This window comes from Opisthocomus hoazin, chromosome 20, assembly GCF_030867145.1.
Source record: "Opisthocomus hoazin isolate bOpiHoa1 chromosome 20, bOpiHoa1.hap1, whole genome shotgun sequence".
NCBI classification, from domain to species: Eukaryota; Metazoa; Chordata; class Aves; order Opisthocomiformes; family Opisthocomidae; genus Opisthocomus; species Opisthocomus hoazin.
This window is the reverse complement of record NC_134433.1, coordinates 5,276,137-5,303,107: the sequence shown is the minus strand read 5'-3', so window position 1 is coordinate 5,303,107 and position 26,971 is coordinate 5,276,137. Positions and strand designations below refer to the sequence as shown.

The window sequence follows — 26,971 nt, the reverse complement described above, 5'->3', positions numbered from 1 at the left end:
ATAATGACAGTGACACTGCAGTGTCCTTCCTGCAGTAAATGACTGTGACGTTCGTGCGTTGGTGTGGGTACCTGCCTCTCATTTTGCACGCAGTCTTTCGTACCTCGCTCGAGACAAATGGTTTCCAGTGGGGCACGGGCGCCAAGCCTCCGCTGCCCTGGTTGTGCAGGGCCCTTCACTCCACTCCGACGTCCTTGGGGGCTGCTTCGTAGGGGAGGTCGCTCGCTGCGTGTTGGTGAGAGCTGTGCTGATGTTAGCCCAGTGCTTCTGTGCATTTTACCCCAGGATTCTTCATTGCAAACCGCATAGATAGCTTCTGGAGCAGAACCCAGGGAGTCTTTCTTCTTTTTCCCTCTGAGGGTGACGGAGCCCTGGAACAGGCTGCCCAGGGAGGTTGTGGAGTCTCCTTCTCTGGAGATATTCAAGACCCGCCTGGACAAGGTCCTGTGCAGCCTGCTGTGGGTGACCCTGCTTCGGCAGGAGGGTTGGACTAGATGACCCACAGAGGTCCCTTCCAACCCCTACTATTCTGTGATTCTGTGATTCTGCACACAGCTAACTCGGTGGGCTACCAAGTTAGCCCTCATCTGGCTTACCTTTTCTCTTTGCCTTTGTAAATCTTGCATTACTGGCTGAAAATGGTTCATCTAGATTCATTCAGATTTATTTCCAGACTTCTCCGACCTGACTAGCACTTGGGCTGCCAACGCCCAGCATTGCACCTCGCACTGCCAGGTGATGTGGAGACTGCAGCTGATGCTGCAGCGTCGGGCAGAGGAGTGACCTTGCAGGCACAGTGCAGCTTGCACAAGGGCCGGGCTGTGTCGTGGAGCTCTCTGCAGCAGGTCCTTGGCAGTAGCTGGCCTTCCAGCACAGTGCTGCATAGCTGGAAGTGCCTCTGAACGTCTGTGGAACAAGATTTTGATGTGAAAATAAGAGTGTGAGTTCAGGAAAAAACAGCCACTGTGGTGTTTACTGTAACGAAGAGAGGTGGAGTTACATCCCTGTCCCTGCAGCCAGAGACCTTCGTTCAGGTATAAGAGAGTCTGATGGCACTGTCACTTGGGACAGTTTAAAGTGATGGCTGCAAGATAGTAGTTGACCCTCAACTTTCTGGAGTTGGGGGGGGTCGTATATTCACACCAAAGCAGAGCTCTCTGCGAGTCCTGTGCTCCCGTCTGCCCAGGACTGGCTTGACAGGCATTGCATGTACCGAGTCTGGCTCTGGAGAGGAGGTTTGTCCCCGGCCTGTACCAGAAGGGCTTGCTTTCTTCCTGCAGCAGAGTGAAGCGACTGGAATACAGCAGCATAACTTCAGCCCGTGAGGGAAGGAGAGGTCACAGCTCCGTTTTGTGCTCTTCATCACACAGGAGGCAGGGTGCTGAGACAGCAGTAGGGTGATGGAGCGGTGCTGCTTTTGCTTTTGACCCCAGGGAACGTCAGGCAAACCAACCCACAGCCCATAAAGCGTGGCTGTGCTGTAGCTGTGGCAGCAGCGTTCTGTCTGTGCAGCTGCTCGCTGGAGCAGCTTTCCCCAGGTCAGTGTGGGCCCAGGCCCAAAGCGCATCCGCTCCTTCCAGTGAGCTAAGGCAGCTGCTGTGATTCTCACCCGTCTCCTGCGCAGGGCTCGTGCCTTTGCTCCTGGGTGATGCTTCCACCCCAGGCACCCCCACGTCCTGCTGCCAAGCAGCGTCCAGCTCCTCTTCGCTGCTGGAGCCGTGGCTGCTCACGGACACTTAAGGGGGGGGGCACTCAGTGGGGTCCAAGCAGAGAGGTGACGAGGGCGTGACGTTTCAGTGTGCCAGGGCAGAGGGCTTTTCCTTGGCACAGCTCCAGCCACTGCCACGTTGTGTTCTGGGGAGTGCCAAGCTAGGATGCACAGCTGGCAGCTTGGAAGGTGCTGGTTTGTGAAAGCTGTTTGGAAGAGGAGACAAGTGCGGCAAATGCTCTCCTAGGCCTCGGAAACCCCGAGCCTCTTCGCTGGTGAACTTTGCACCTTCTTGGGAAAGTTGCCCTGCCAGGGCAGAAACAGTCACTGTCGGGACACCCAAACCCAGCGAGAGGAGATCACGGGAAGAAGGCTGCTGCTGGGAACTGACCTGCCATGAGTGGTTTGTGAAGAGGGAACTGGGCCCAGGACCAGGGCACTTTCTGATTTCAGAAAGCCCTTTCCCAAAGTAGGGGTGTACAGTGCATCGTGTGGGACTGTGGATCCCAGTTAACGTTCTCGGATGCGCAGGAGACTTGGGAACATGGATTGGTTGCTGTGTGCCACTTGATCCAAGACTTCTCTGTGTCCTGCTTCATCACAAACTTTTTCTCCATTACTGGTGCCATCACAGAGCATCAGCTTTGCTTTCCGCCCCTCTGGCGACCAGATCTGATGGATGCCAAGCAGCCTTGCAAGGATCCGAATTTCTGTTCTGACCGTGGCGGAGCGTGGCCACTGTTGCAGAAGCCCCCCGACTGAGCCAGCCTCCTTGAACTTCTGAAGGTCTTGCACAGTCCTTGTTCTTATTAGGTTGGTGGTTTGGGTTTTTTTTGACAACCTACCTTCCGTCCCAGGGCGTGCTGGAAGCCCACCAGGCTTCCCCGGCCCAGGCAGCCAGCAGGCACACGTGGAGGCATCAGCATCGACTCAGGGGGTGCTTCACTTCACTTGCAGTCTCTCCAGCTGTGAAGCAACATTTTTCATCGAGTCCTCAGTAGGGCTTTTGTGCTGTCCTATTCTTAGCGCAGTTAAGGAATTTTGGAATGTCTCAGCTCGGGCAGGGTCTGGGTGGGGGACACAAAACACATTAAATCCACTGGAAACTTCCTAACTGGATCTGCAGCTTCACAGAGGAGCTGAGTCTTGCAGGGTGAGGGACAGACTGGCGGGGAGAAGGCAGGGTTCTCTGGCTGAGGTTTATGTTGGTGTGATGTCCTTCATCAGCTCTAACTTCTGCTTTTTCTTTTGTTTTGTCTTTTTGTTTTTCCCACTCAGTTAAATCCAGATGGGTCTGTTGATCAGAGCGACTTCTCAGCAACTCCTGCTGTGCCACCTTCCTGCCTTGGCGTGGGCGAGCAGTGTCCAGAGCAGGCATCGCTGGCCTTTCTCAAATGCAGTGACGTACCTGGTCAGAGCAAAAAGAAGAGGGGCTTCTTCTTCAAAGGAAAAAAGCTCTTCAAAAAACTTGGGTCCAGTAAGAAAAATTAACAAGGGATTTATTGTTCTGTAAAGACTGCCTGTGCGGTCCACACAGGGACTGAAAATTCGGGAGAAGCCCTCTGCAATAAGCTGATTAGAGTATTTTCGTAGGGAAAAAAAATGTATATTGAACAGAGAAAACTCTTCAGTGGGTCTGTGAGCTGTGGTTGCTGCTGAGGGCCCAGCCGTGGGTGCCACCCAGCGTGGGCAGTGGCTCTGGACACAGCGTCATGGCACTGGGGCGCGTGAGGCCTCAGCTCCAGGATACAGCTACCTCCACAGTAGTGTGTCCTGCTCCGTGCAGCCCCCAGTGCACCCGTTCCCTGTAAATATTTTAATTTAAAAATTCTATTCTGGCTGTAAGTTAGCTAAATGGCTTGTCCCAGCAAAGCTCCGGCCCCTTAGGAAGAGCTCCCTTGTACTACGCACCCTGGTATTTCTCTGGTCCGACGCAGGCTGTGGCAACTCCTTCACTTCCTGCAAAGAGAATTTGCACTTTTCTGTTCCCGTGAATCCCCGTTGCTGTCTCTGGGCTGACGAGTGAGTGATTTGTACTGTAAACCTGTAAATCTGCAGCTGTGCCTAGGAGCATCCCACACTGCCTCAGTCACCTTTCGGCACGAGGGTTCCCGTGGAGGCGGGAGCGATGCCCCGAGGGGGGTCGAGACTTCTGCCTGCCCTAAGCTGCTCTTGGCTGGCTCACCTTGACCACGCGCTGGCTGGGGACTCCGCCTTATTTATTTATTTATTTATCTGTTTATTTGTGTATTTATTTTTCGTCTGCCTCGTTTCGCAGTTTTCTTTGGCTGTTTTCAGTGGGCTGCTCCTGAGTTGGAGCGTTTGGAGAGCAGAGCTGGGGATGGAGAGTTTGCAGCTATTTTCATATGAGATGATGTGTTCCTTGAGTTAAGACACATCCCTTTCTAAGCCACGGAGAGTTTTGTACCACTTGGTTTCTATCCTTTTCAGTGTTTCTTTCTTTGCATGTTTCAGTGGGGTACTTGTTTTGAGAAGGACAGTTACGTGAGGTATGTGAGTGATGCCAGCACAGTGTCCGCGAGTGTTGGTGATGCGGTATGTTTTTATTTAATATCAAATTTTAATATAATAAAGTCTATTTTCACAAAAATACATTTTCCTTAAAAAAGCTTAAGATTCACTGATCCTTCTTCCGGGGGTGGGGGGTAGCGGGGAGGACGGCACCCATCGCTTGCAGCCTGAGGATGCTCCCCAGCACTGCGTGTAGGACCCGGCCTTTCCTGCGACGATCGCGCTGCCTTTGCTGGGAGTGGGAAGTCTCTGCCTCTCCTGCTGCGGAGACCTAATCCTGGAGGAGAGAGCACGGAGGTGCGGTCACACGGTGTGACACCACGTCCAGGCCTCGGCCGGGCGTGCTGGTGGCCCTGGTGCCCTGCCTGGGTGCCCTCCTGCGGCTTTAGTCCCTGCGTCTGGGCGCGCGGGTGCCACCGAGCCCGGGGCATCCGTGCAGCCCAGCTTCTTCCCGCGGTTCTGTGCTCTTCTCCTCGGTGGTGCCCACGTGTGGGTGCTCCTGGGCGTGCAGCAACGGCCGTGGGGCTGGGGCGGCTGTCTGGGCGCTGATGCCTGCTGCAGGTGGGCTGCCAGGCAGCGGGGAGGGTGGCACCCACGCCGAGCAGCTACGCTCACGCTGCCCCGTGCTGTCGGTGTAGCAGGGCAGTGAAAGCAGCCGCGGGTATGGTGCCCACATCCCAGCCGCAGTGTTTCATTCCCTGATGGTTTCGTTTTCAGAATAGAGCAAAATTTAGGAGCTCCATGATGGGGTTTGGTAGAAGTACAGCTTTTACTTTTAAAGTTTCAGGTGCTTTGGTTTTTCCATTTTTTAATTGGCTCCTCCACAGGGAGCCACCTCCAAGCCAGGCTGGGATCACAGACCCGTGGAGAAGATCTGGCTGTTGTTGTAGATGCTGACTTCTCTTCATGCTGCGCTGGTGTTGACTTCTCTTCCTGCAACAACATGATGCAGATGTTGACTTCTCTTCATGCAACAATGTGATGCAGATGTTGGCTTCTCTTCATGCAACAGTGTGATGCAGATGTTGGCTTCTCTTCATGCTGCGCTGCTGTTGACTTCTCTTCATGCAACAACATGATGCAGATGTTGACTTCTCTTCATGCAACAACATGATGCAGATGTTGACTTCTCTTCATGCAACAATGTGATGCAGATGTTGGCTTCTCTTCATGCAACAACATGATGCAGATGTTGACTTCTCTTCATGCAACAATGTGATGTAGATGTTGGCTTCTCTTCATGCTGTGCTGATGTTGAATTCTCTTCATGCAACAACATGATGCAGATGTTGACTTTTCTTCATGCTGCGCTGCCAGGGCAGGTTGGCTGAGGTGGACCAACGCTCTGCAGTTACTGTGTCTTCTGACGCCGCCACTGCTGCGCTCGGATGATAGACTGAGACAACAACCTGCTTTTGTCAGAACAAATGGTCCCAACAGTGACCCACCCCAGCACAACAGTCTTGCAGGTGGAATCCGCAGTCCGCTTGCAGGCTTCCTAAACATCTGATGCAACTGCCCGAGAGTCCAGGCACATCTTGTGCCAGCAGTGACCGGTGCTGTCCAGACAGCAGGACCTGTCCGAGCCCCACCAGCAGCTGCTCAGAGGTGGTTGCAAGGGTCTTCTCCCATGTTTCTTACCCAAGGGATGAACAGCTGGGAGCCCAGAATCGGGGCTGTGCCTGGGGAAGAGGCTTTGCTGCCTCTGTGCCTTCCAGTTTGGGGTTGTTTGGGGACTGCTGCTCTCTTCTCCCAAGTAACCGGCAATAGGGCGGGAGGAAATGGCCTCAAGTTGCATCAGGGGAGGTTTGATTGGACATTAGGAAAAATTTCTTTCCTGAAAGAGTGGTCAGGCACTGGCCCAGGCTGCCCAGGGAAGCGGTGGAGTCCCCATCCCTGGAGGGGTTCAGAAAATGTGTAGATGTGGCACTTCAGGACATGGTTTAGCAGGCGTGGTGGGGTTGGATTAACGGTTGGACTTGATGATTTTAGAGGTCTTTTCCAACCTTAATGATTCTGTGATTCTATGCAGAAGTCTAAATGTGTATTATCAAAAATGCCATTGTTATTTGTGTGGATTTTTACAGTCCCACCACAGCAGATGCACCAGTCTTGGGCTACTCGATGTCCCATCCTCCTGTGCGGACCTGCTCTCACTGCTCAGTTCTGCGGGGCCTCAGCCCTGCGTGGTCTCTCTGATCTGGCGGGAGAGGGGTGGGGATGCTGGAGACAGGCTGAGCTTTCCTCCAGTCTTGCTAGGAGTTGCAGTTTCTCTGCCTGTTTGCTTGGAAGACGTCTGGAACTGAGTGAAGCTTCTGTCTGGAGCATCTGACCCCAAGAAAGGAGAAGAAAAATGTGGATTTCGCTCACCTCCAGCTGGAACCACTCAGCTGCGTGGTATTCTTTATATTCTTCAACATACTTTGGCTAAAAGGGAAAAATAATGAAACCCCAAAAGCTCTGAGGTCAGACCGCAGGCCTTGGCTCCGTACCCTGCTCTTAGGACTCGTGGAGTAGTTGATGCCTGGTGGTCCCATCGGAGGACACACGGGCCCTCGGCACGGCAATCGGTGGCGTGACGGGGGGCTCTGTGAAGCCGCTGGCGTGGAAGCGATGGGTCAGTTGTGTCAGGGGGTGGTTCTGACCTCGGTCCTCTGGGAAGCCAGCCATCATGGGGGGGGTTTCTGGGGATTCTGTGGAATTGCCTTGATGGGAGCAGCTCGGTTGGGAAGCTACCATGCCGTAGAGAGCAATGTTTGGGGGGGGTCTTGGCGCTGCGGAGCACTGCTGTCCTGTGCTGGGCAGGACTGAGGGCAAGGGCAGGCTGCAAGTTTTGAAGTGAAAAAGCAGCTGCTGCTATGAGTGCTGGAAGGAGTCTCCATGACTTCTGCAGCAGGCTTAAGCAATGAAAGCCAAGCACCCAGTGCTTGATCTCCAGCTTGCCCGGCCTCGGAGGAAGTTGGTTGCCAGTCTAGCTGAATTCAGTTTCCCAAGTGAGTTGTTGAAGGTCTTTTGAAAGAAACTGTCGTTGCGTTTATCAGTTCGTCAGGGGATGAACTGAAGAGCAAAACCCTTAGGAAGAAGAGCTGTAGCGTTTAGGGCTCTGCGTGTGGCCAGGGGCCGTCTTGGGGCCGGTGCCTGCGGGACGGCTCCCTTCACAGAATCACAGAATCACAGAATCACAGAATAGTAGGGGTTGGAAGGGACCTCTGTGGGTCATCTAGTCCAACCCCCCTGCCGAAGCAGGGTCACCTACAGCAGGCTGCACAGGATCTTGTCCAGGCGGGTCTTGAATATCTCCAGAGAAGGAGACTCTACAACCTCCCTGGGTAGCCTGTTCCAGTGCTCCATCACCCTCAGAGAGAAGAAGTTCCTCCTCATGTTCAGACGGAACTTCCTGTGCCTCAGTTTGTGCCCATTGCCCCTTGTCCTGTCACTGGGCACCACTGAAAAGAGCTTGGCCCCATCCTCCTGACACCCACCCTTCAGATATTTGTAGGCATTTATAAGGTCCCCTCGCAGCCTTCTCTTCTTCAGGCTGAACAAGCCCAGTTCCCTCAACCTCTCCTCGTAGTGGAGATGCTCCAGTCCCCTCCTCATCCTCGTAGCCCTCCGCTGGACTCTCTCCAGTAGCTCTTCATCCTTCTTGAACTGGGGAGCCCAGAACTGGACACAGTACTCCAGATGAGGCCTCACCAGGGCAGTGTAGAGGGGAAGGAGAACCTCCCTTGTCCTGCTGGCCACACTCTTCTTGATGCACCCCAGGATCCCATTGGCTTTCTTGGCAGCCAGGGCACGCTGCTGGCTCATGGTCACCCTGTCGTCCACCAGGACACCCAGGTCCCTCTCCGCAGAGCTGCTCTCCAGCAGGTCCACCCCAAGCCTGTACTGGTGCATGAGGTTGTTCCTCCCCAGGTGCAGGACCCTGCACTTGCCCTTGTTGAACCTCATCAGGTTCCTCTCTGCCCAACTTTCCAGCCTATCCAGGTCACGCTGAATGGCAGCACAGCCTTCTGGTGTATCTACCACACCTCCCAGTTTGGTGTCATCAGCAAACTTGCTGAGGGTACATTCTAACTCTTCATCCAGGTCGTTGATGAAGAAGTTAAACAAGACTGGGCCCAGTACTGACCCCTGAGGGACACCACTTGTCACCAGCCTCCAACTAGACTCAGCGCCGCTGATGCCAACCCTCTGAGCTCGGCCATTCAGCCAGTTCTCTATCCACTTCACCGACCACTCATCCAGCCCACACTTCCTCAGCTTCCCCAGGAGGATATCATGGGAGACTGTGTCGAAAGCCTTGCTGAAGTCAAGGTAGATAACATCCACGGCTCTCCCTTCGTCTACCCAGCCAGTCATGTCATCGTAGAAAGCTATCAGATTGGTCAGGCATGATTTCCCCTTGGTGAATCCATGCTGACTACTCCTGATAACCTTCTTTTCTTCCACTTGCTTCATGATGGCCTCCAGGATAAGCTGCTCCATCACCTTTCCCGGGATGGAGGTGAGGCTGACCGGCCTTCGTCCCACCACGGCTGAGCCCTTCTCGCCGGGAGGTCCACGCTGTCTCCGCTCCCCAGGTGGGCACCCCGTTGCCTCCCAGCGAATTTTGCTGCGACGGACACAGCCGGCCGTCGTTTTCTGACAGTCAGACACAGCCTGCTGCCATTCCGCAGCGTCACCCTGATGCAGCCGGTTCCCCCCCGCCAGGCAGGCTTCACCTCAAAGCTGAGAGAATTCTCCTGGAGAAAGGCGTGGGGCCTTCAGGCTTTGGTAGCTAAACGCGAAAGGCTGCGAGGAACAAAAAAAAAGGTAAAATGCAAATATAATCTAGATGCTCTGCTGTGCTGTGTCGCAGGTGTTGATGGAAATGATGCCGTGAAAAGCCGGGGTTGAAGACTCCGTGGTGGGCAGACTATGAAGCAGGGATTATTTATTGCGGCGCCGGGCACACGGGGGGTCTCTCCTCCCAACGTGCACACCAGACACCCCTTCATTTCAGGTTAAACACAATCACAATATACATCTTCATTATATTTCTGAGAAATGCTTAGCATAGTCATGATTTTTCCAAGAACTAATTAGCATATGTTAATGTCTTTCACGCATGTCTGTTAGTGTCCTCGGGTGGTCCTTGCGGTCTCAAGATGAAGGCTCATACTCCTCATCACAGTGTCCGCTGGTTGACCTTTGTTTTTGCGCAGACTCAGTTCTAGGATTACGTATCCCGTGTCCTTCCAGGCTGTTTTGCTCCGGTCTTGTTGCCCTCGTGGTGCCTCTTTCTCTCTGTAGCTTGGTGCAATCTGCCCTCCCAAGGCTGAGCTCTCCAAAGAACATTATTTAGGAGCCTCTCCATCTTAGAGCTTTCCTGTTCCCCCCAAAACAGCAAGTCCAGTTTGTCTAAGCAGCGTTATTTAGAAGCCTCTTTATCTTAGGGCTTTCCTGTCCTCTCAAAACAGCAAAGATCTACCTTCGTTTAATTAGAATCACTCTAGTAAGTGGAAATTTTACGTTTACAGGTATCAGCATGTCTCTGCCCGGTGGTGTTACTGCTCGCGTGGTCACGTTCCCGTTGCCTTGCTCTGGAGGAGCAGCGCGTGGCCTCTGCTCTGCTGCTGAGGGCGGTGGGCACCAGGGCTCGGCCCCTGCGTCGGGGCTCAGCCGAAGGCTCGCCCGGACACGCGGCCATTCCCGCACACCGCTGTGTGGGAGCAGGGCCGCAGCCTCCCGGGAGAGCGATCATCCGAGAGACAAAGCATCTCTCCAAACCTCCCGCTTTCCTGCTTCCTGAAGCAGTTTGGAGAGCAATTAAGTTCCTCATTGTGAAATGAAATTATCAGCGCAGGTCTGCGCTAACTGTCTCTCTCGCCTTTGAAAATTCCTCCTCCTGCCGTGCCCGGTGAGCTGCGTGACACGGCGGAGGAAGCCCGCGGATAAGGGCCTCGAAAACCTGCCCCTTGCACAAGAGCAGCCGTCGTGCGAGCGGCTGCTGCTGGGGCAGCCTGGCCGCGGTGCTGTGCCCCCTGCTCTGGGTGACCCTGCTTCGGCAGGGGGGTGGGCTGGGTGACCCACAGAGGGCCCTGCCATCCCCGAACATTCTGTGATTCTGTGAAATTAGATGTTTAATTGAGTGAGAGCAACTCTTCTCCGACTACCCTGCAGTACCAGTCTACCTGAGCTAGCTTTGAACTGGGTTGCTTTGGCACCAGTGGCAAACTAGCTACAGGATGAGTCAACCCAGTGCAAGCTGCAAAATCTACCAAGTAGCTGAATAAACCCTCAAATAGCCCCCGTAGAGCTTCAGGGGTATTTCAAGCAGGCGGGGGCAGGCACTCGGGCTGCTGTTCGGGCTGCAGATTACATGGAAACCACCCTGACCCCCCTCAAGGAGAAGCTGCGGTGGAAGGGGGACTTCAGCGTCACAGGTACGGATCTCACCGTGCTGGGAGGAAGGCAGAGCAGGAAGATACGGGGCTTGGTCAGTGGGGCTTTGTGGGGCTTGGGAGGAGGGAATGAAAGGGGGCTGTGATGGGCCACGACTCAAATCCCTCCCACCCGACTGCAGCGAGCCAAAGATGAGCTGTTTTTCTGCGCTCTCTTTCCATCTTAAAAAATTTCTTGGAGGTTTGTCGGTTAATGAAAGAGCTTTGTGAGCTTCCCTGTCTCTTTCTGCAACGTAGCAGCTAATGTACTGGTGGGCCAAAGCTTGTAAGCCTTTGCTAGATCATATTCTTTTGCTTGAGTAGGGAATGAGCAAAGACAGAGGATGTGACCCACCATAGCTCAGCCCCGAGGTGAGCAGTTTTTCTGCCGGACTTCAGCCAGCAATCGCCAAAGTCGCTGCCAGGGGGTTCTGCGTCGGGAGCAGGCTGCTGTGAGAGGGGCACGAACAGAGGGTGAGAGCAGAGCAACGCGCGACGCGGTTTCGGCGTGCGTCCTGGTGGAGCGATGCTCTCCGTGAGGTGGCAGCCCTGGCCTCCCGCAAGAGCAGCTCGCCGAGAGCAGAAGGCGGACCTGGGGCAGCCAGAGAAGCAGCTCAGGGAGGCACGGGGAGGGCTCCTGCCGTGTGAAGATGAGCTCCTGGGGATCCCCAGCATTACAGCAAGGCGCTGGCGGGCCGAGACACAGGTCACGGGTGCTCCAGCATGGGGGGAGCAGGAAGAGGGAGGCAGGGCCCCAGCCTCTCCGTCCAGGAGCGATGCTCCAGCACCGCTCCACAGGCTGCCCAGACCACCCTGCTGCCCAGGAGGCAGCCGCGGCTTCTTCACCCGCGGTGTGGCCCAAGCTCTTGGTGGCAGGGGTGACCAGGAGACCTCGGAGGGACCCACGACACGCTGTGCTGGCAGCCGTCGCCAGGAAGGCTTTGCTGGTTGGACTTGGCCACTTGTCTCCCGCGCGTGGGGACACCTGCACAGCCAGCATCCCCGCGTGCTGCCCAGCTGCCGGACCACTGCTTCTCCAGGCAGCTCTGAACGGTGGTGATGATACACACCGGTGGGTGCTTCGGAGCGGGGAGACCCTTAGAACACACCACTAGGATGACTGTAGCTGTTAGCAGTTTATGGTGGAGATAAAAAGGCCAGGGAGAGGGAGGAGAAAGGGTTGCTAATGCTACAAAATCATTCTGCGGCTGCGCAGGCCTAACGTGTAATTAGAAATAGGTTCTGACCACAACTTTGTTGGGTTTAATGCTTTCCAAACCAGAAGAAGCAACCCGCTGCTCTGGAGAGCACATCTCTGAGTGGGAGACCCTTAAATGACAGCCCCTTGTGCTCTGCTGGATGATACTGTGAGAAGAAACCGCTTCAAGAGCACAAGAAGGAAAGCTTCTTCCCGAGCCTGGGAGGCACTGCGGACCCAGCACGGCCAGTGCGTTCCTGCGTGGTCGCTCTCTGGGGCTGCCCGGCAGGCTTGCTCACGCCGGCTCAGCTGGGGATGAGTTTCCAGGCAAGCGGTGGTGACCAGCAGGAGAAGAAAATGAATTGTGACGTTTCTCGCCGCTACCGAACGACGACCGGCGAGTGCAACAACAGGTGAGGGGGCTGTGGAGGGTGGATGGATGAGTCCTCCTTCAGTAGAGCTAGACCCACGGCCCCAAGCGTGATCCATGTAGGATGCATTCTTTAGGGTTTCACACCCCACAGTGTTTTTTCCTAGATGTTAATTACAGTCTTGCTCCGAGGGGTCTTGGTGGTGTCCATGAACTGGCTCTTTGGCCAACATGCAAACAGCTCTGTTTTGGGGACTGACCCTCCAGCCCAGGGTCTCTGTCATCAGGCTGCCACTTTCTCCTGGGCTTTGTCTGGCTCTGCCCCTTTGCAGGGTCTCAAAGTGCTTCCTGACCCCGACCCATACAGGGACACGATCTCGCTGTCTCCGTGCCCTGCATTGTGCCTAGGAGGAAATCTGGGCACACGGGCTGGGAGAGGGCCCCTCGTGCACATCCCATGGTGGGACAAATGGAGAGGCATGACTGTAATGTGGGATGTAAAATCTATTTCTCAGCGTATCCAGAGCTTTCCTAGTGTAACAAAAGGGAAGCCGTGCTAAACAGTGGAGTGCTTTAGAAGGAACAGTACAGGAGCATTTCCCATCCCTCCCCCTGTTTCCAAGAACCTGGTAGGCAGAGCATCTCCTGGGAGCACCTCAGGCACAGGAATTGTAGAATCACAGAACAGTTTGGGTTGGAAGGAAGCTTATAGATCATCCAGTTCCTACCCCCCTGCCATGAGCAGGGACACCTTCCACTAGACCAGGGTGCTCAAAGACCCATCCAGCCTGGCCTTAGACACTACCAGGAAGGGGCCATCAACAGCTTCTCCGGGCAACCTGCACCAGGGCCTCATCACCCTCATAGACACATCTGCCTGCCTAGGGGATGCTTTAGCCTTCAGGTAACTCTACGTAGAGAGAGCTGCCTGCCTCCTTCCATTTTCAGAAAGTGGTGGTTTCATTCAGGAGGGGGATCTGAGCTCTGGGGTAAGGATGGGTCCATCACACCTGAACCAGAGCCTGAAGACCTGGAGAAGGCGGGCTCAGCTGTGTCCTGTGCTCTGTGTCCCTCCATTGCTTGACCCTAGGCAGTGTTACACCCACAGTGTGTGATGGGCAACCAGAGAACACATCTTATACATGCACTCCAAAATTAAATATATTATTAGTCTGACTAAGGCTTTAACAGCCTAATCAAGCTATAGCAACTGCTTAGTCCAATTACAGCATGGTAATGCCCACAATCCAAATCACCCCATTTCTGTTAAAGATCACTTGTAAGACCATCAGATGAACAGGCGGAAGTCTCGAACCCTTTTCTCTGCCTTTAAGCTCTCACCTTTGTTTTCCACCCATGGTCTGAGGTCGAGGGCCCTTCTTCAGGCTGGATGACACAAGGAGTCACCAGCAACCTGACTCCTCACCTGGGAGAAGCCGAGGCTTGCTGTGTATGATAATTATTGTTGGTTTTATTATTAAACCTGAGGCTTATTGCTAGAACTTGGCAACACCAAGCCCATGGGGCTGCAGCAACTCCCCAACCATTGTACATCTCTATGGGACCCCATGGCAAGGTTCCTGTCCCTCTCCACATCCATGAGCTCTTGGCCCTGCCAGGATCCTAATGCTACTAATAGTTTGCTGTTCTTCCATTCACTCCGACAGGAGATACCCGTCGCTAGGAGCTTCAAACAGAGCCCTGGTCAGACAGTTGCCAGGAGAATATGAGGATGGCGTGTCAGCCCCCACAGGTGGATGGAAGGAAAGCGTTTCTCTGGGTTCCCCTTTCCACTGGTAATGTTTGTAGCTGAAAATGTGGTATCAGGGCTTTGGGATTGCCGGTGCCCGGATGGATCACAGGCATCAACGTGCACGTCCACCGACTGGTGTGGTGGTGGTGAGCAGGAGGAGGAAGTTAAATTCACCAACTCCAGGTTCATCGTTTGAGACTCTCCACAGTGATCTAACAAAAATGCTTTCTAACTCCCATGCTTTCAGGAAAAGCAAAGGACAATTAATCCAATTACTGCAGAAGCATGGGATAAAGAATTATGTAAAGTGTTCTTTTAAATTAAGTGCACTTAAGCCAAAGTAGTTTACTCACCTTTTTTTGATGTGGTTTGTGGAAGCTGGCTGTTTCCTGAAAAGCAATATGCCAGAGGATAAAACGAACAAGTGAATACCCAGAATAAAAAATATCAAGCTAGGAATTCTGTGTGCGGGTCCACGGGTGGGGTGATCTGTGGGGGTGCCTGTGGCCCTCATGGTGCCTGGAGGGGAGCAGGAACGCTGTGAGGTGGCTTCTGATCACTTGGCCTTGATGCAACAAGAGCACTAACGAGGAGCTCTGCAGTTTTCTGGGTTGTGTGCTTTATGCTCGTGCTTTCATTGTACTTCCTCACGCTGGTCTACAGCACAGAGTCAGGGCTCGAGCAGAGTTATGACCACTTTTTCTGTAGTCATGCATGACGGGAGAACTGGTGGGAGGAATTATGATGGATGGAGTAGGGATGAAAAGAGAAGAGGGATTTGGGAGAGTATCCTGCTGGAAGGGATTTACTGACAAAACCTTCAGAAATTCCCAAAGACTTTTTTTTCTGCTCTTCTATTTCAAAGCAGCCTTAAAATCTTTTGCCTCCCTTTCCCAGGCTATTCGGTCTGGCTCTTGCTTAGCTGCTTCCGTATGCCCATCAAGGGATGCTCTTGCTCTAGAGGCTCAGAAACCTGCCTACAGCCTACAGCTCAGCAGAGGAGGCACTCAGTAATGCCTTCCAACTCAGACACAGATTGGGGTTTTTTTTCTGTGAAGTATAAGAAACACCTTGTGAAGTTTTGCTGATGACTCCATGAACGGATGCACCCATTTGTCCAAGCCATTTCCTAACGCACATGTTCTGCCTTCATCCCCTGCAGGTTCGAGAAGTGTCAGATCAGATTGTCCACTTCTCCCCTGGGCAGCTCAAGATGGACCAGCAGAGATCATTCATGTTCATGCAGTGGGGCCAGTTTATCGACTACGACCTGGATTTCAGTCCGGACACCCCAGCCAGAGTCACCTTCAGATTTCTGTTCCCTTGCTTGCCCACATATCTGGCCCAGGCTCCTCTGGACAACATGCTCATGGTCTTTGGACACTATCAGGACCTGGCGGTGGCACCGATGGGACAGCTCTGCTTGGTGTCATCCACCAGCGCCTTAAAAGATCTCTTGGTGGTTTGTGTTTCCTTTGGCCTCTCATACCTGTCCACCTGTCCCATCCGTTGCTCCATGTCTTCACCTGCTTCCCCAGGTCTCTCCTCGGTGAGGACCACACAGGAGCCGTGGCCGAACGCAGGTGCCCGGTGAGGAGTGGAACGGGCGAGCATGTCGGGTGCTTCCCGGGGTGGGGTCCCAGCCTCCAGGACTCTGCGTCTCGGGGGCTGTGGGAGCAGTTGCTGTTCCGTAGCTGGGTGCGCAGCCATCAATGAATTTATAGTGAGCAGTTCAGCCTGGCGCGGAAGCTCCTTTGAAAAAGCAGTGTCTTATTTGTGACTTTTCCGGTGCCTGAGAACTGGGGATATTTTACGTGTGCAGTTGCCTAACAGGGTTCAGCGATTTCCTCCTGGAGCTCTGTTGGAAGCCCTGGGTGGATGCGTTCTGCTCGAGGAAGCCTCACAGTGCTTCTTTTGTTTCTCCTTCCGCAGTCTCTTACAGAAAGCCTTTGACAGTAAATAAAAAGGGCTCTGTGCTGAATGCAAGAGCAAATACCTCTATTTATTGTGGGACTAGGGGACTAAATGCGACATATTTACTTTTCTCTGAGTGCTTCTTTATACTCTCATCACCTGCTTGCTCTTGGGCTTCCTGCCCTAGATGTTTGAAGAAGGATTTAATATTTCATAGTGATGCCATCTGTAATCTATTCCTTCAAGCCGTGACTCATTTCACTCTTACTTTCAGAGTAAGCACTCTTTCAGAGAGCTTGATTGTGATGGTCATCTCGCTTTGGCCGTAGTTTCAGCTGGTTTGAAGGACGCCTTGGGACTTAGAGCTCCTGTGGCCATTCTGACTTCCCTCTGCCCATTTTCATTTCCCTCTTGAGCTGTGAGACTGTCTCTGCTATGGGAGCCTGGAGAACACCTTATATTTAGTTTCAGAAGTTAATGCTCCTAGCCCTTGTTCGAAAAAATCCTTCCCCATCTCTCTGAGATGCTGAGCACAACCGTGGTGGCATCTTGGCTTTTCCTGCCTCAGCAGAAATTTGGCTTTTCACTGGTGCTCTCCAACCCTTGGGGCCCAGACCTTGATTTCCTGCTCCTCCTGTGAGTTTCTTACCCGTCTTCTTCACGATGCAGATATCAAGACAGCCAAACATTTCTCGCTGCGTGGTTCCCAATGTGACATTCGTCTCCTGCCAGTGGGACGCAGCCAGGCACAGGCAGGTCCCTGGCAGTACACGTCTGCTCACTCTGATACTCCTAGGTGATTCTTGAGCAAACGAGATGCTGGAGCTCGCATGCATGCACATGCTCTTTGTGTGGGAGTGCAACCGCCTGGCTAGAGGGCTGAAGAGAATAAATCTTCACTGGAATGGAGAGACGCTGTACCAGGAGGCACGGAAGATCCTGGGTACCAACCACCACGTCCTGGTTCTGCTGCCTTGTCTCGCACTCTCGCAGAATTAACGTGATGGGGGTTTTTAGTCTGGGGTCTCCAAAGGGTGCAATATTTTGGGGTGCAAATGACCAAACTCTTTCCACCAGCCCCTTTAGTCCAAAACAAAATCACCTGGAGATACCTGAAATGACAAGCACAGAGGGGTGTCCTGGAATGTTTGATGTCCCTCTACTGTTAAATTTCCAAACTGCTTGATGTGTTTTTTAACTGCACATTTTTGTTTGAGAAACACGGGGACAGAAAAGTTAGAGGAAAAGTTTTTCTAACCAGTGTTTGGTACAGGATAAAAATGGTATTGGAGATTTGAATTAAAATTCCTCTGGGCTGTGAGCCTCCTCCTCTCAAGAAGCTCCATGTGATGGTGGGTGCAACCAGCCATGGCATTCTTCTGTCCTTCTCGCATGGGGGCAAAGAGCCCCTCGGGACTGTGCTGCACCACAGACTTCACCCTGGATGAGATCCTAGGGGCACAGAAATATTTCTGTGCTTGGAAGGGACCTCTCAAGGTCCCTTGTCCAGCCTCCAGTTTGGAGCAGGACCAGCTTCAAAGCCAGATGAGGTTTCACAGCCAAAAGAAAAGGCCTGCTCCTATTAGAGGAGAAGACATGGGGTTTGCAAAGGCAGTGCTTAGTCATACCTAATTAGAAACCTGTCTTCTGAGCTGGTTCAACAAACACATACAAACAGGGCAGGAATATTAATAGGTTTAAGTTTTTAAAACTGTCAGTTTAAATATTATAGTGTTGTTGAATAAATACGTTGGGTAAGCCAATGTGGAGAGACTCCAACAATTGCACTAAAAGCATTGTATCCATCATCATGTTAGACCAGTTGTGTGATCTTCTTGCAATTTTCAGACAATTAAGACATTTTCATCTACTGACAAAGAATTTCATTTTCTAAATTATACTATGCAACCTCCTCAGTATCCCAAAGAGACGTGAGATCAGGGTTGGAAACCTCTGCGATGGGACAACGACCACAGCTGCCTGCAGGTGGTGATACCGTCTGTGCCAACGCTGTTGACTTGTTCCTGTCACCTGGAGCACGCAGGGTGGGAGGGAGGAGGAAGCGCGGTTCTACCTGGCTGATGGGAATGGCCGCTATCTATAGGACAAGGAGGGAATATTTGGGAGGATTTGGGCAAGCTCTGACCTGCCAAGCTGCTGAAGCAGGGAGGAGCACGGCTGGGGACACCCGAGTGCCAAGTCCTCAACACCAATGGGCAGAGGATCCCAGTGCGCAGGTAGAGGGTGAGTGTGGGTCAGGCACGAGCAGTGTCTGTGCTTCCTGATGTTGCTGGAGCAGTTATGTCCACTTTGCATTTTCATGCAAATCAATGCATGTTCATGCAAATCTTCTCACTGCTGGAGAGTGTAGAGATCCCACCATGCCTGCCTGGAGAAACCAGGAGCCCAGGCAGTGGCCTGCAGTGCCTGTGTCTGTGCCTGGAGCTGCACTGCCTGTACAGTGGATAGGTGCAGAAGAGCCATTGAACCAAGGCCACAGAGCTGAAGAAACAAAAATGACACTCAGCAGTGTCGGAAAGGACCCTCCCTGGACTGCCAGAGCAGCTGGGTGAAGGTCCGATGGGGTGAAAGAAAGATAGGACCTGGGGAGTCTCTCTGCTCCACGTCTGTGCTAGCAAGATCTCCTACATAAATCCCATCGAAGAAGTTCAGTGTGGCAGCTCCAGTAGTCTGAGACATGAGCAATACCTTTGCTGACGGACAAACTGACGGCCAAGCAATTAATGATCCACACTTTCCCTGTTTCCCCCCAGATTATAACCGATGGGGACTACCTGCCTCTTCTGTTGGGAAGAAGTTTCTGTCAATGGATTCCTTGCTGCCGAGGCTACAACGAGTCTGTGGAACCTCGAATATCCGGTGTGTTCGCTCTGGCTTTTCGTTTTGCTCATGCTTCAGTTCCCCCAGCTGTTGACCGCTTGAATCAAAGTTGCAAGCCCTTAAGTCCCAAAATTCAACTCAGAAGCCCCGCCTTTGCTGTCTGGAGCATCGTGAAAGAAGGTAAAGAATTTCTTGCACCTCTGCAATGTAAGGTTATTTCATTCAGGTTTTCTACCATCTCTGGATGAGCTCCTGCTTCAGCCAAACTTCAAAGCAGTTTGCATTAAATGTATTAAATGACCTTTGCTATCAGCCAGAGTTTTTCCCCGACATAGCTGTTTTCTGCAGTCAACTGTGGCCCATCTTACTACGACGCATGCAGACTGATTGCTTAATTACTGTAGTCTCTAAGAATGTTATTCCAAGTGTTTTCTTCTTCATGCTTGAAGTGCAGGAAAATTGATTCTCTTACAGTAGAAGCTTATAACTAAATAGAAGCTGTGTTCAGCATTCCTGAGCCTCTTACACACTCGCTTGCCACCCTGCAGCGCTCACAAGTCCCTGTGCAACCGTTGCAGGTGGTATCGAGCCCTTTCTCCAGAGCCAAGCCGATGACACAGCAGCAGATGGTTGTGGATGAGCTCTGGGATCGGATGTTTGAGCGAGTGGAAAGGATTGGGTTTGATTTACCTGCGCTTAACGTGCAGCATAGCAGAGATCATGGCCTCCCAGGTAAGTTGGCTGTGGGAGCAGAGCTTCCAAAGAAAAACAGTTGGAAATCAGACACTCTTGTGGTTGAACATTGCGAAACATCTCCAGCCCATGCTTGGCTGAAATTACTCTTTCCCAAAGCTTTTCATTGTTTCTGTACAACCACAGGTAAGTGGAGAGGAGGTTGAGCGATGAAGTCAGAGCCTGGCTGGAGCTGGAGGAGGCACGTGGAGGCACATGGCCGGAAGAACGTGGGGCATTGCACAGACCAGAGTCAAGTGTTCCGTATCTGATTCATTCACGTTATTCAAATGGCAATATTGGGAAAGTAGTTCAGTAACAAGTTTGCAAGAGTGGACTTAGGGCCAGAAGTCCCTCGTGGCTTCTCTCCAAGCATCTGTAGTGGTCCAGCCCAGCCAGACATGACTGGAAGAGCAGATTGCAATTATGTGAGGAGAATCTCATTGTAATTTCTCTATAAAGGCTGTGTCCCAGAAAAAAAAACGTGTCAGAGCCACTCTCAGGGCTCTGCAAGATGCAAAACCAGTGTCGTAGCATTGCGAGATGGTGTTGAGAAACAGATTGTTGGTAGGACTTTACAACTGGCTCCTGGGTGTGTCGTTGCCTAACAGTGTTACTAGGCTGACGTAAGTGCCTGGAGCTGCTGTGTCAGTAACGTCCCGGGAGATGCAACAGGGCTCGCTGAAACTGTGGGGAAAGGTGGGCTGGGTTCGCATCTTCTAAGCACAGACTTGTCCATACATCCAGGTGCACGGTCAAGTCACAGGATTGATCAGCCTTTGCTGCAACAGACGGCTGTGCTTTTTCCAGGCTTTAACTAGGAACGCTGTTGTGCAGCACCTGATCTGAACCACACATCCTGAATGTGTAGCTTTGACGGCTGATCTGCTGCCGTGGAACCGACGTGTATTTCTGGTGTGAATTTGTGTTTAGCTTCTAGCCTTTGGGTCTCAGCCCACCCCCGAGTGCTACTGTACTGCTTGATGTTAGACAGCCTGTGACAGTGATGACAGTACAGCAAGATGAAAAAAGCTTCCTAATTCTTCCTCTGATAAAGCAAATTCTCAGTCTCCTTGAGTTGTGTGTTAGTGGTGTCATCCAGGCACCATATGCTGTGCCTTTTTGTCTGAACTCTCCCCAGCTTTTAGACATCCTGCTCACAGCAGAGATACACGCTGTAGCACCACCTCATCTACTACATCTACATTTCCTCTACTTAAGTGGTCATTTGATAAGACACCAAGTCGCAAATTGCCCTTTGCTGGGGACCTGCCCTCTCCACCGAGATGCAGAATTATGCACCGGTTGTGGTGCAGTGTTTTTTCAGCTGTTTGCAGTACAGAACAAGTAGTTCGTCTGGCAAAGTCCAGTGGTCCTCTCCCACCTGAAGTAACTTTGGCTGTGTAGAGTTCTCTTTGCAGCGTGGGGTGGCTTGTCCCTCTGGCTAGCCAGGGACACAAGCGAGAGCAGCTGTGGGTAGTTACTTGGCCACTGTCCTGGTGTACAGTAGGAGGTAACATCAGCGTCTTGTCCAGATTCACTTTCAGTGAACGCAACAGCAATGAGTTTTGTGAGGATTTCTCTCCTGTGGCTCTCTCTGAAGGTAACTGAGACTGTGCACTCCCCGAGCTTCCTTAGGGTTCCTGGGTCACAGGGAAGATGAGGCAGCCATTAGGCATGCCCAGATGCTTCCTCTGAGCACCTACAGCACAAGATTCGGAGCAGTCACCGCACACACAGGGTCAGGTGCCTGAACACAGGTGGTCTTTGTGGTTAGAAATGCCCTGGGGTCGCTGCTCTGGCTCTCTGCTGCAGCTTCAGCAAGGCATGGGTCTCCTGTGGTTCCTCGGTCGCATCACCAGGAGGTTGTTTCAGCCACACCATGGCTCTGGAGCCTGTGCACAGACACCTGCATTGCTGCTGAGTGGAAGAGCAAAATGGCAGTGGAAGGTGATCGAGCAGCTCCCACTGGCAGAGATCACTTGCAAAGTGCTTCCACAAACAGCACTGAAATGCCAGGCAGGATGAACTGGCTCTGGAGGAGTGGAGCATTGATGTCATGAACAGAAATACAGAAAAATTTAGAAAATGGTTTTAAATGTATTGGGAACTTACCTGTGCCCCAGCTTTGGGAAAAGAGGAAAAAAATGTTTCCAGGAGGGGGAAACACATTATTGACCTCTGTCTCCTTGCAGGTTATAACTCCTGGAGTCAATTCTGTGGGCTCTCACAACACTCCAAACTGAAGACACTTCCTCGAGTGTTGAGGAATCATCATCTGGCAAAGAAGTTCATACGGCTGTATGGGATGCCAAAAAAATATTGACATTTGGATTGGGGCACTTGCAGAGTGAATCGAGGCAGAGTTCGGCCTCTCATGGCTTGTCTCACTGGCACCCAGTTCAGGAACATTCGTGATGGGGACAGGTAAGAAGGGAGCTGGGTATAAAACCCCAAAGAACAGGAGGAGACTGGAGTTTATGTGGATTTCTTCAGGCAGAGTTGGAAACTGTTCCAGTTGGGTTTGGGTTTTTTTTCATTACTCTTCCAAATGTTTTTTTTTCCGTTTCTGGTGATGTCGAGATCTATCATGGTTGAGATCCTAGGTTAAGGTCCCTTCCCAGCCAAGTGTTTTCACCCTCAACCTGTTGACTGCTCATGCAAACTGGATTGCCCTTCTCCGTGCTGATGGTTCCTCCTTCAGATAACTGGTTTCAAGCAGGCCATGTTACAGGTATGCGAACAGCAGCTCACTCCTGCGAAGCGAAACATATAAATACCTTAACAAGACAGGTACGGCTCTAAAGGTGGGAAAACCAGGATCTAGATGGATTGACTTCATCAATTAGAAAAAAAAGCTGTTGGGTTTGATGAGCCTAAATGGCTTGCACTGACAATAAATGCTCAGCATCTGTTGATGGGGTGGCTCATGCTTTGGGTAGCTTTGAAAATTTGCCTGCAGACCAGGGGATGTTGCTGAAGGACTAAAACACTTCCAGGCTTTGCAGGGAGTAAAATAAGTTAATTTTTCTCTCTTGGTTAAGTCCCAGCTCAGCCCAGTGCTGCTTCCCTGGCACTGGCAGCATCCCTGGCCCCTCTTTGTGGGACTGCTCCTTCTGGGCTGTTGTGCCCTGCGAAAGTCAAACATCTGTCCACCTTCCTGTCTCCTGAGTTTGCAATGCACAGCTTTGCACCATCGCAGTGTCTTACGCCTTCTCAGGGGTCTTAGAGATGATTTTTCACTGCTTCTCCTTTTCATCCCGGTTCCGAGTTGGAACTCTGTGGTCTGACATGTGCCAGTGTTTGGGCTTCGTTTGCACCAGGAGATGCCAGACAAAATCATTTGAGCGGTGTTGTGTTTTCAACATACCTGAAGTCCTCCTCCATCTTTAATTTGCTTAGGGGCATCAAATCCAGAAGTGAGTTATGTGCCCCATTTTAAGCTGCATTTCTAAAGCAATATCTCTGTACTGGCTAGAAATATTACCAGAAAATGGGATCATGACCAGGGTTTCTGGGAATTTTTTCTGCCTAGAAAGACTTACTATGAGCTCAAAACCCAGTATGGGGATCTTAAAGGCAAGCAGTCTACTGCACATCTAAAAATTCTAATCTTACGGCAGGATACAAGAACCAACTTTTTTTTTAAGGAGAGTAATTATAGGGCTGGTTCCAGCACGGCAATCATGTGGATGTAATTACAGTCTGCGTTCAATATATGCTGACATTTTTATTTGAAAGCGGGTGCTTGTGCCTCATTTGAGGACAAGGCTTTAATTCAATTGCATCTTTACTATGTGTCCATGGCAGAAAAAGCAATTTTAATTATCCAGCTGGTGAGTCAGGGCTCTTGATTTAAATAACAGAGATTTAAATTTGTTCTTGGCAAAAGAACTGTGTTATTGGTGTTCATGGGAAATAATGTTGCAGGAGTCTTGAATGTGAAGAAGCCAGAAGTGAAAAATGTGTTGTGTCTTCTTTCCCATGCAGGTTTTGGTGGGAGAGCAGAGGGGTTTTCACTCCTCAGCAGCTCACCTATTATTTGGGCCCAAATCTCCTTTTCCCGAATAATACGTGACAACACCCACATCTCTTAAGTACCGAGACACATCTTCTGGGCCAACAGACATCCTCACGGCTTTGTGAGCTGCAGCCGCATCCCAGAGCTGGACCTCAGAGCCTGGAAGTTGAAGATGACTGAGGAAGTTACACAGCAAGGTACAAGCTTCAAACAGCGACAGTTCCTGCCTGCAAACGTGAGATGACCAGATCCCGAGGCTCTAAAGCAGAGCTGCCTAACACAGGGCTGAACAGATGTGCCCAAACATGCATATCCAGCACGTTCAGATACTCCGTTTCACCAGGTACTCTGTGAGTAGTTCCTCCAGCACGCAGATTTTCTGTCATCGGCATTGCAAGCCCAAGCTAAGTGCACTGCTCTGGGATTTTTCTGATGAACGGACTTTTCAGTTCAGCTCTTCTCTGTTGATGCCCTTGCTTTTCTGCATGGGAAGGGATGGTGGGGTTGGGGAGGCCAGTCTTTCTGTCTAGATGGTTGGTCTGCCATTTGCACAGCTCTGAGCAGGCCGTCATCTCATCCTGGTCAGACCAAAAGCAGCTCTGCACTTGAATAGAGATTCCCACTTCACGAAAGAGATTGCGGAGTTTGACTTTTGCCAGGCAAGTTTTTGCCTATATTTACAGTATTTCCCTCAGCTGCCTTCGGGATTTGTAAAGTTCTCGAAGTTTAATGCTTTTCTTCCGAAATGCTCTCTGAAATCCCTGGGAGGCAGATGTAGGCAAGAGTGTCCCCCTCCTGGGAAGGGTGAGCTGCTCAGTGCCTTAGGGCCATGCCTTTTCCCAGCAAACATCGTCTTTGCTGTGACGGTCAGGCCTTGCCATGCTCTTACGGCGATGTCCAGGCTGTGAGAAGGAAGGGATCTCTGCAGCCAACAGCAATCATTAGCAGCTCAGACAGCTCCGTCTGCAGTCAGCTCCCACTCGCTGCGAGGACGGTTCGTCGTATTCTCCGCAGGGCTATGGGATTACCAGCTTGGAAGGTGTGGCAGGGTACAACCTCAAATGGTGCCAGAAAAAGTGAGGCGTGTAGGATCTTGTAGTCAAGGAGGGATCCCTGGAGGGCTGCAGAGCACTCAGGACTAGTACCAGAGTTATTGGTTGCTCTTTTCCAGCTTAATCCATGGAAATAAATCACACAAGATAACAGGGAACTATGGCATTTGCTTTTCTCTTTTGTTCACACATCACTTTTTATGTCCTTAGAAAAAGTATCTGGTGACTTTTAATGCTGAACATTGAGGATTCCCCCGAAGTCTGGACTTTGGAAGCTACTGAGATGGAATTTTCTTTTTTTTAACTGCGTGTATGCTTTTACTGCCTGAAATATTTGGGCATGATTGCTGATATTTGCTCAGTTTAGTTTGCATGAAGCCTTTTCAGTGAGATGGAGTCCAGTGATAAAAGAACTTAATGAATCACAGAGTCACAACATGGTGGGGGTTGGCAGGGCCCTCTGTGGGTCCCCCAGCCCAACCCCCTGCCCAAGCAGGGTCACCCAGAGCAGGCTGCACAGCACCGCGGCCAGGCGGGGCTGGAATATCTCCAGAGAAGGAGACTCCACAGCCTCCCTGGGCAGCCTGGGCCAGGGCTCCGTCACCCTCAGAGGGAAGAAGTTCTTCCTCGGGTTCAGCTGGAACTTCCTCTGCTTCTGTTTGTGCCCGTTGCCCCTTGTCCTGTCGCTGGGCACCACTGGAAAGAGTCTGGCCCCATCCTCCTGACGCCCACCCTTGAGATATTTATAAGCATTTATGAGGTCCCCTCTCAGCCTTCTCTTCTTCAGGCTAAACAGATCTGTGCAGATCCCTCAATATCACAAAGCCAAGCAAAATGAGTGATCCAGAGACTGGCTCCAAATCACACCAACTGCTGGCTTAGGCAATTTCACACACACTGGGTTTCAGTAAGCTTTACTGTCAAAAACATGTTTTGGATCCTCCTTTCAAAGTTCCCAGCCTACATAGGAAGAGACTGGGGCATTGGAATGACAGCTTATTCTTGCTCTCCAGGTTTTTTTGTTTTAAAAAAAGCACATACTTCAGTATCCAGAGACAATCTACCAATTTCATGGTACCTTTGAGTGAAGCAGCAGTAGCTGTCATGCACCCCAGATAGACTTGTTTAAAATGCCCTGTTTCAGGTGATGCTTGAATACAGAATGAAGAAACTGTCCACATGGAAGAAAGCTGTTTTCTCATCATTTTTTTTTGCTTTTAGTCCAGAATGCCTAAGGCTCCATCTAGTGTGACAGAAATCTGTGACAAGTTATTCCTGCAGCCTGGCATGAGACAGAGTGGCTTACCCCTGGGTTGTGGAGCTGATGAGATGTGTCCTCTCAAAGATAAGAACAGTCTTAATGTACAAGAAAGTAAAAGCTAATCTAGTCTTACTCCAACTTTGTCCTGTCAGCATTTTGAAAGGGATCAAAACTGCTTTCTCCTTCCTTTGTAGTTTGCTGTTATTGATAAATAAACTAAAATTTTGAGCTGAGGTCAAAAGGTTCCTCAGACTTTGTAAAAGGTGCAATAGCCACAGATGAGTGGAGCATGGTGGTAGGTTTTGTATGGGGCTATTGGACAAAGCAGATCCAAAAACCTGTGTATATTGAGTGACAGAAGGTATTTCTTGCTGAGGTCTCTGACCCATACTCCTGTGTCGTGTGGCGTTATGAAATATCCCACAGAGAAAGGGGCTGGCTGAGGGATTTAGTTCCAACAAACACTTGACAATAATCTCTTCCTTATCACCCCAAAAACGGGAAGAGTGCCCATGAGATCCTCAGAGAAAACGATGAGGCACAGGTACCTATTTCTGCCAGCACTTGGTGGGGGGGCAATGCTGGGGCTGCGTAACGCCCAGGCGTGTAGCTGGTGGACATAAGCCCGGACACGTTTTGATGACAGAAAGCAGGCGAGCTTGGCCTAGGAGTGGGTTGAAGCCCACTGTTTCTCGGGTAAGTTCCTGGTTCCATCAAGGGAGTCAGTAGATTTGCTGGGTGTGAGATGCGTGACTACACGGGGGATGTGTGTCTCAGTCCCTGGCTTTAGTTTTCTAGTACTGGTTGTCTAACCGTAATGTGTGCACCTCCAGCATCTGTCAGCCCCTCGGGGACAGACGAGGCCTCATTCATTGCCTTTTGACTTCGGCAATTAACTTACGAGAGAGGAAATGACTGCCTCAGCATCACCCACCATCTTTTTGCATGCACTAAGCACAGAGGACATACTTTTCCAATTTTAGCTGAAAAGGCTGACTGCCTGATCAAACCCACGGAAACGCGTGCGCGGCAGGACGGGGCTGTCCGTAGGACTGCCTGGAGCATGCCTTGCCTGGCTGGTGGAGCCACTGAGATGGGGGACATAGCCTGCAGGAGCTGGGACGGGATGGCTTGCCCTGCTCAGCCTCTGCTGCAGATTTCAGA

The 26,971-nt window shown here is 51.5% G+C and overlaps 1 protein-coding gene and 1 pseudogene across 8 annotated transcripts in view; both read left to right on the top strand.

Annotated features, from left to right (window-relative positions):
* Positions 1-4,298, top strand: part of TSPOAP1 (TSPO associated protein 1) — a 71,684-nt gene extending 67,386 nt beyond the window's left edge. For 7 of the 8 annotated variants that reach the window (XM_075440480.1, XM_075440476.1, XM_075440479.1 and 4 more), the window contains one exon: positions 2,987-4,298. In XM_075440480.1, the coding sequence (XP_075296595.1) occupies positions 2,987-3,199 (213 nt within the window). In that variant the 3' untranslated portion in view covers positions 3,200-4,298. The remainder of the gene's footprint in view (positions 1-2,986) is intronic. The other variant, XM_075440478.1, reaches the window with a different exon arrangement.
* Positions 4,299-10,526: 6,228 nt separating this feature from the next.
* On the top strand, positions 10,527-23,744 carry LOC104334736 (eosinophil peroxidase-like; annotated as a pseudogene).
* The last annotated feature ends 3,227 nt before the right edge of the window (positions 23,745-26,971 follow it).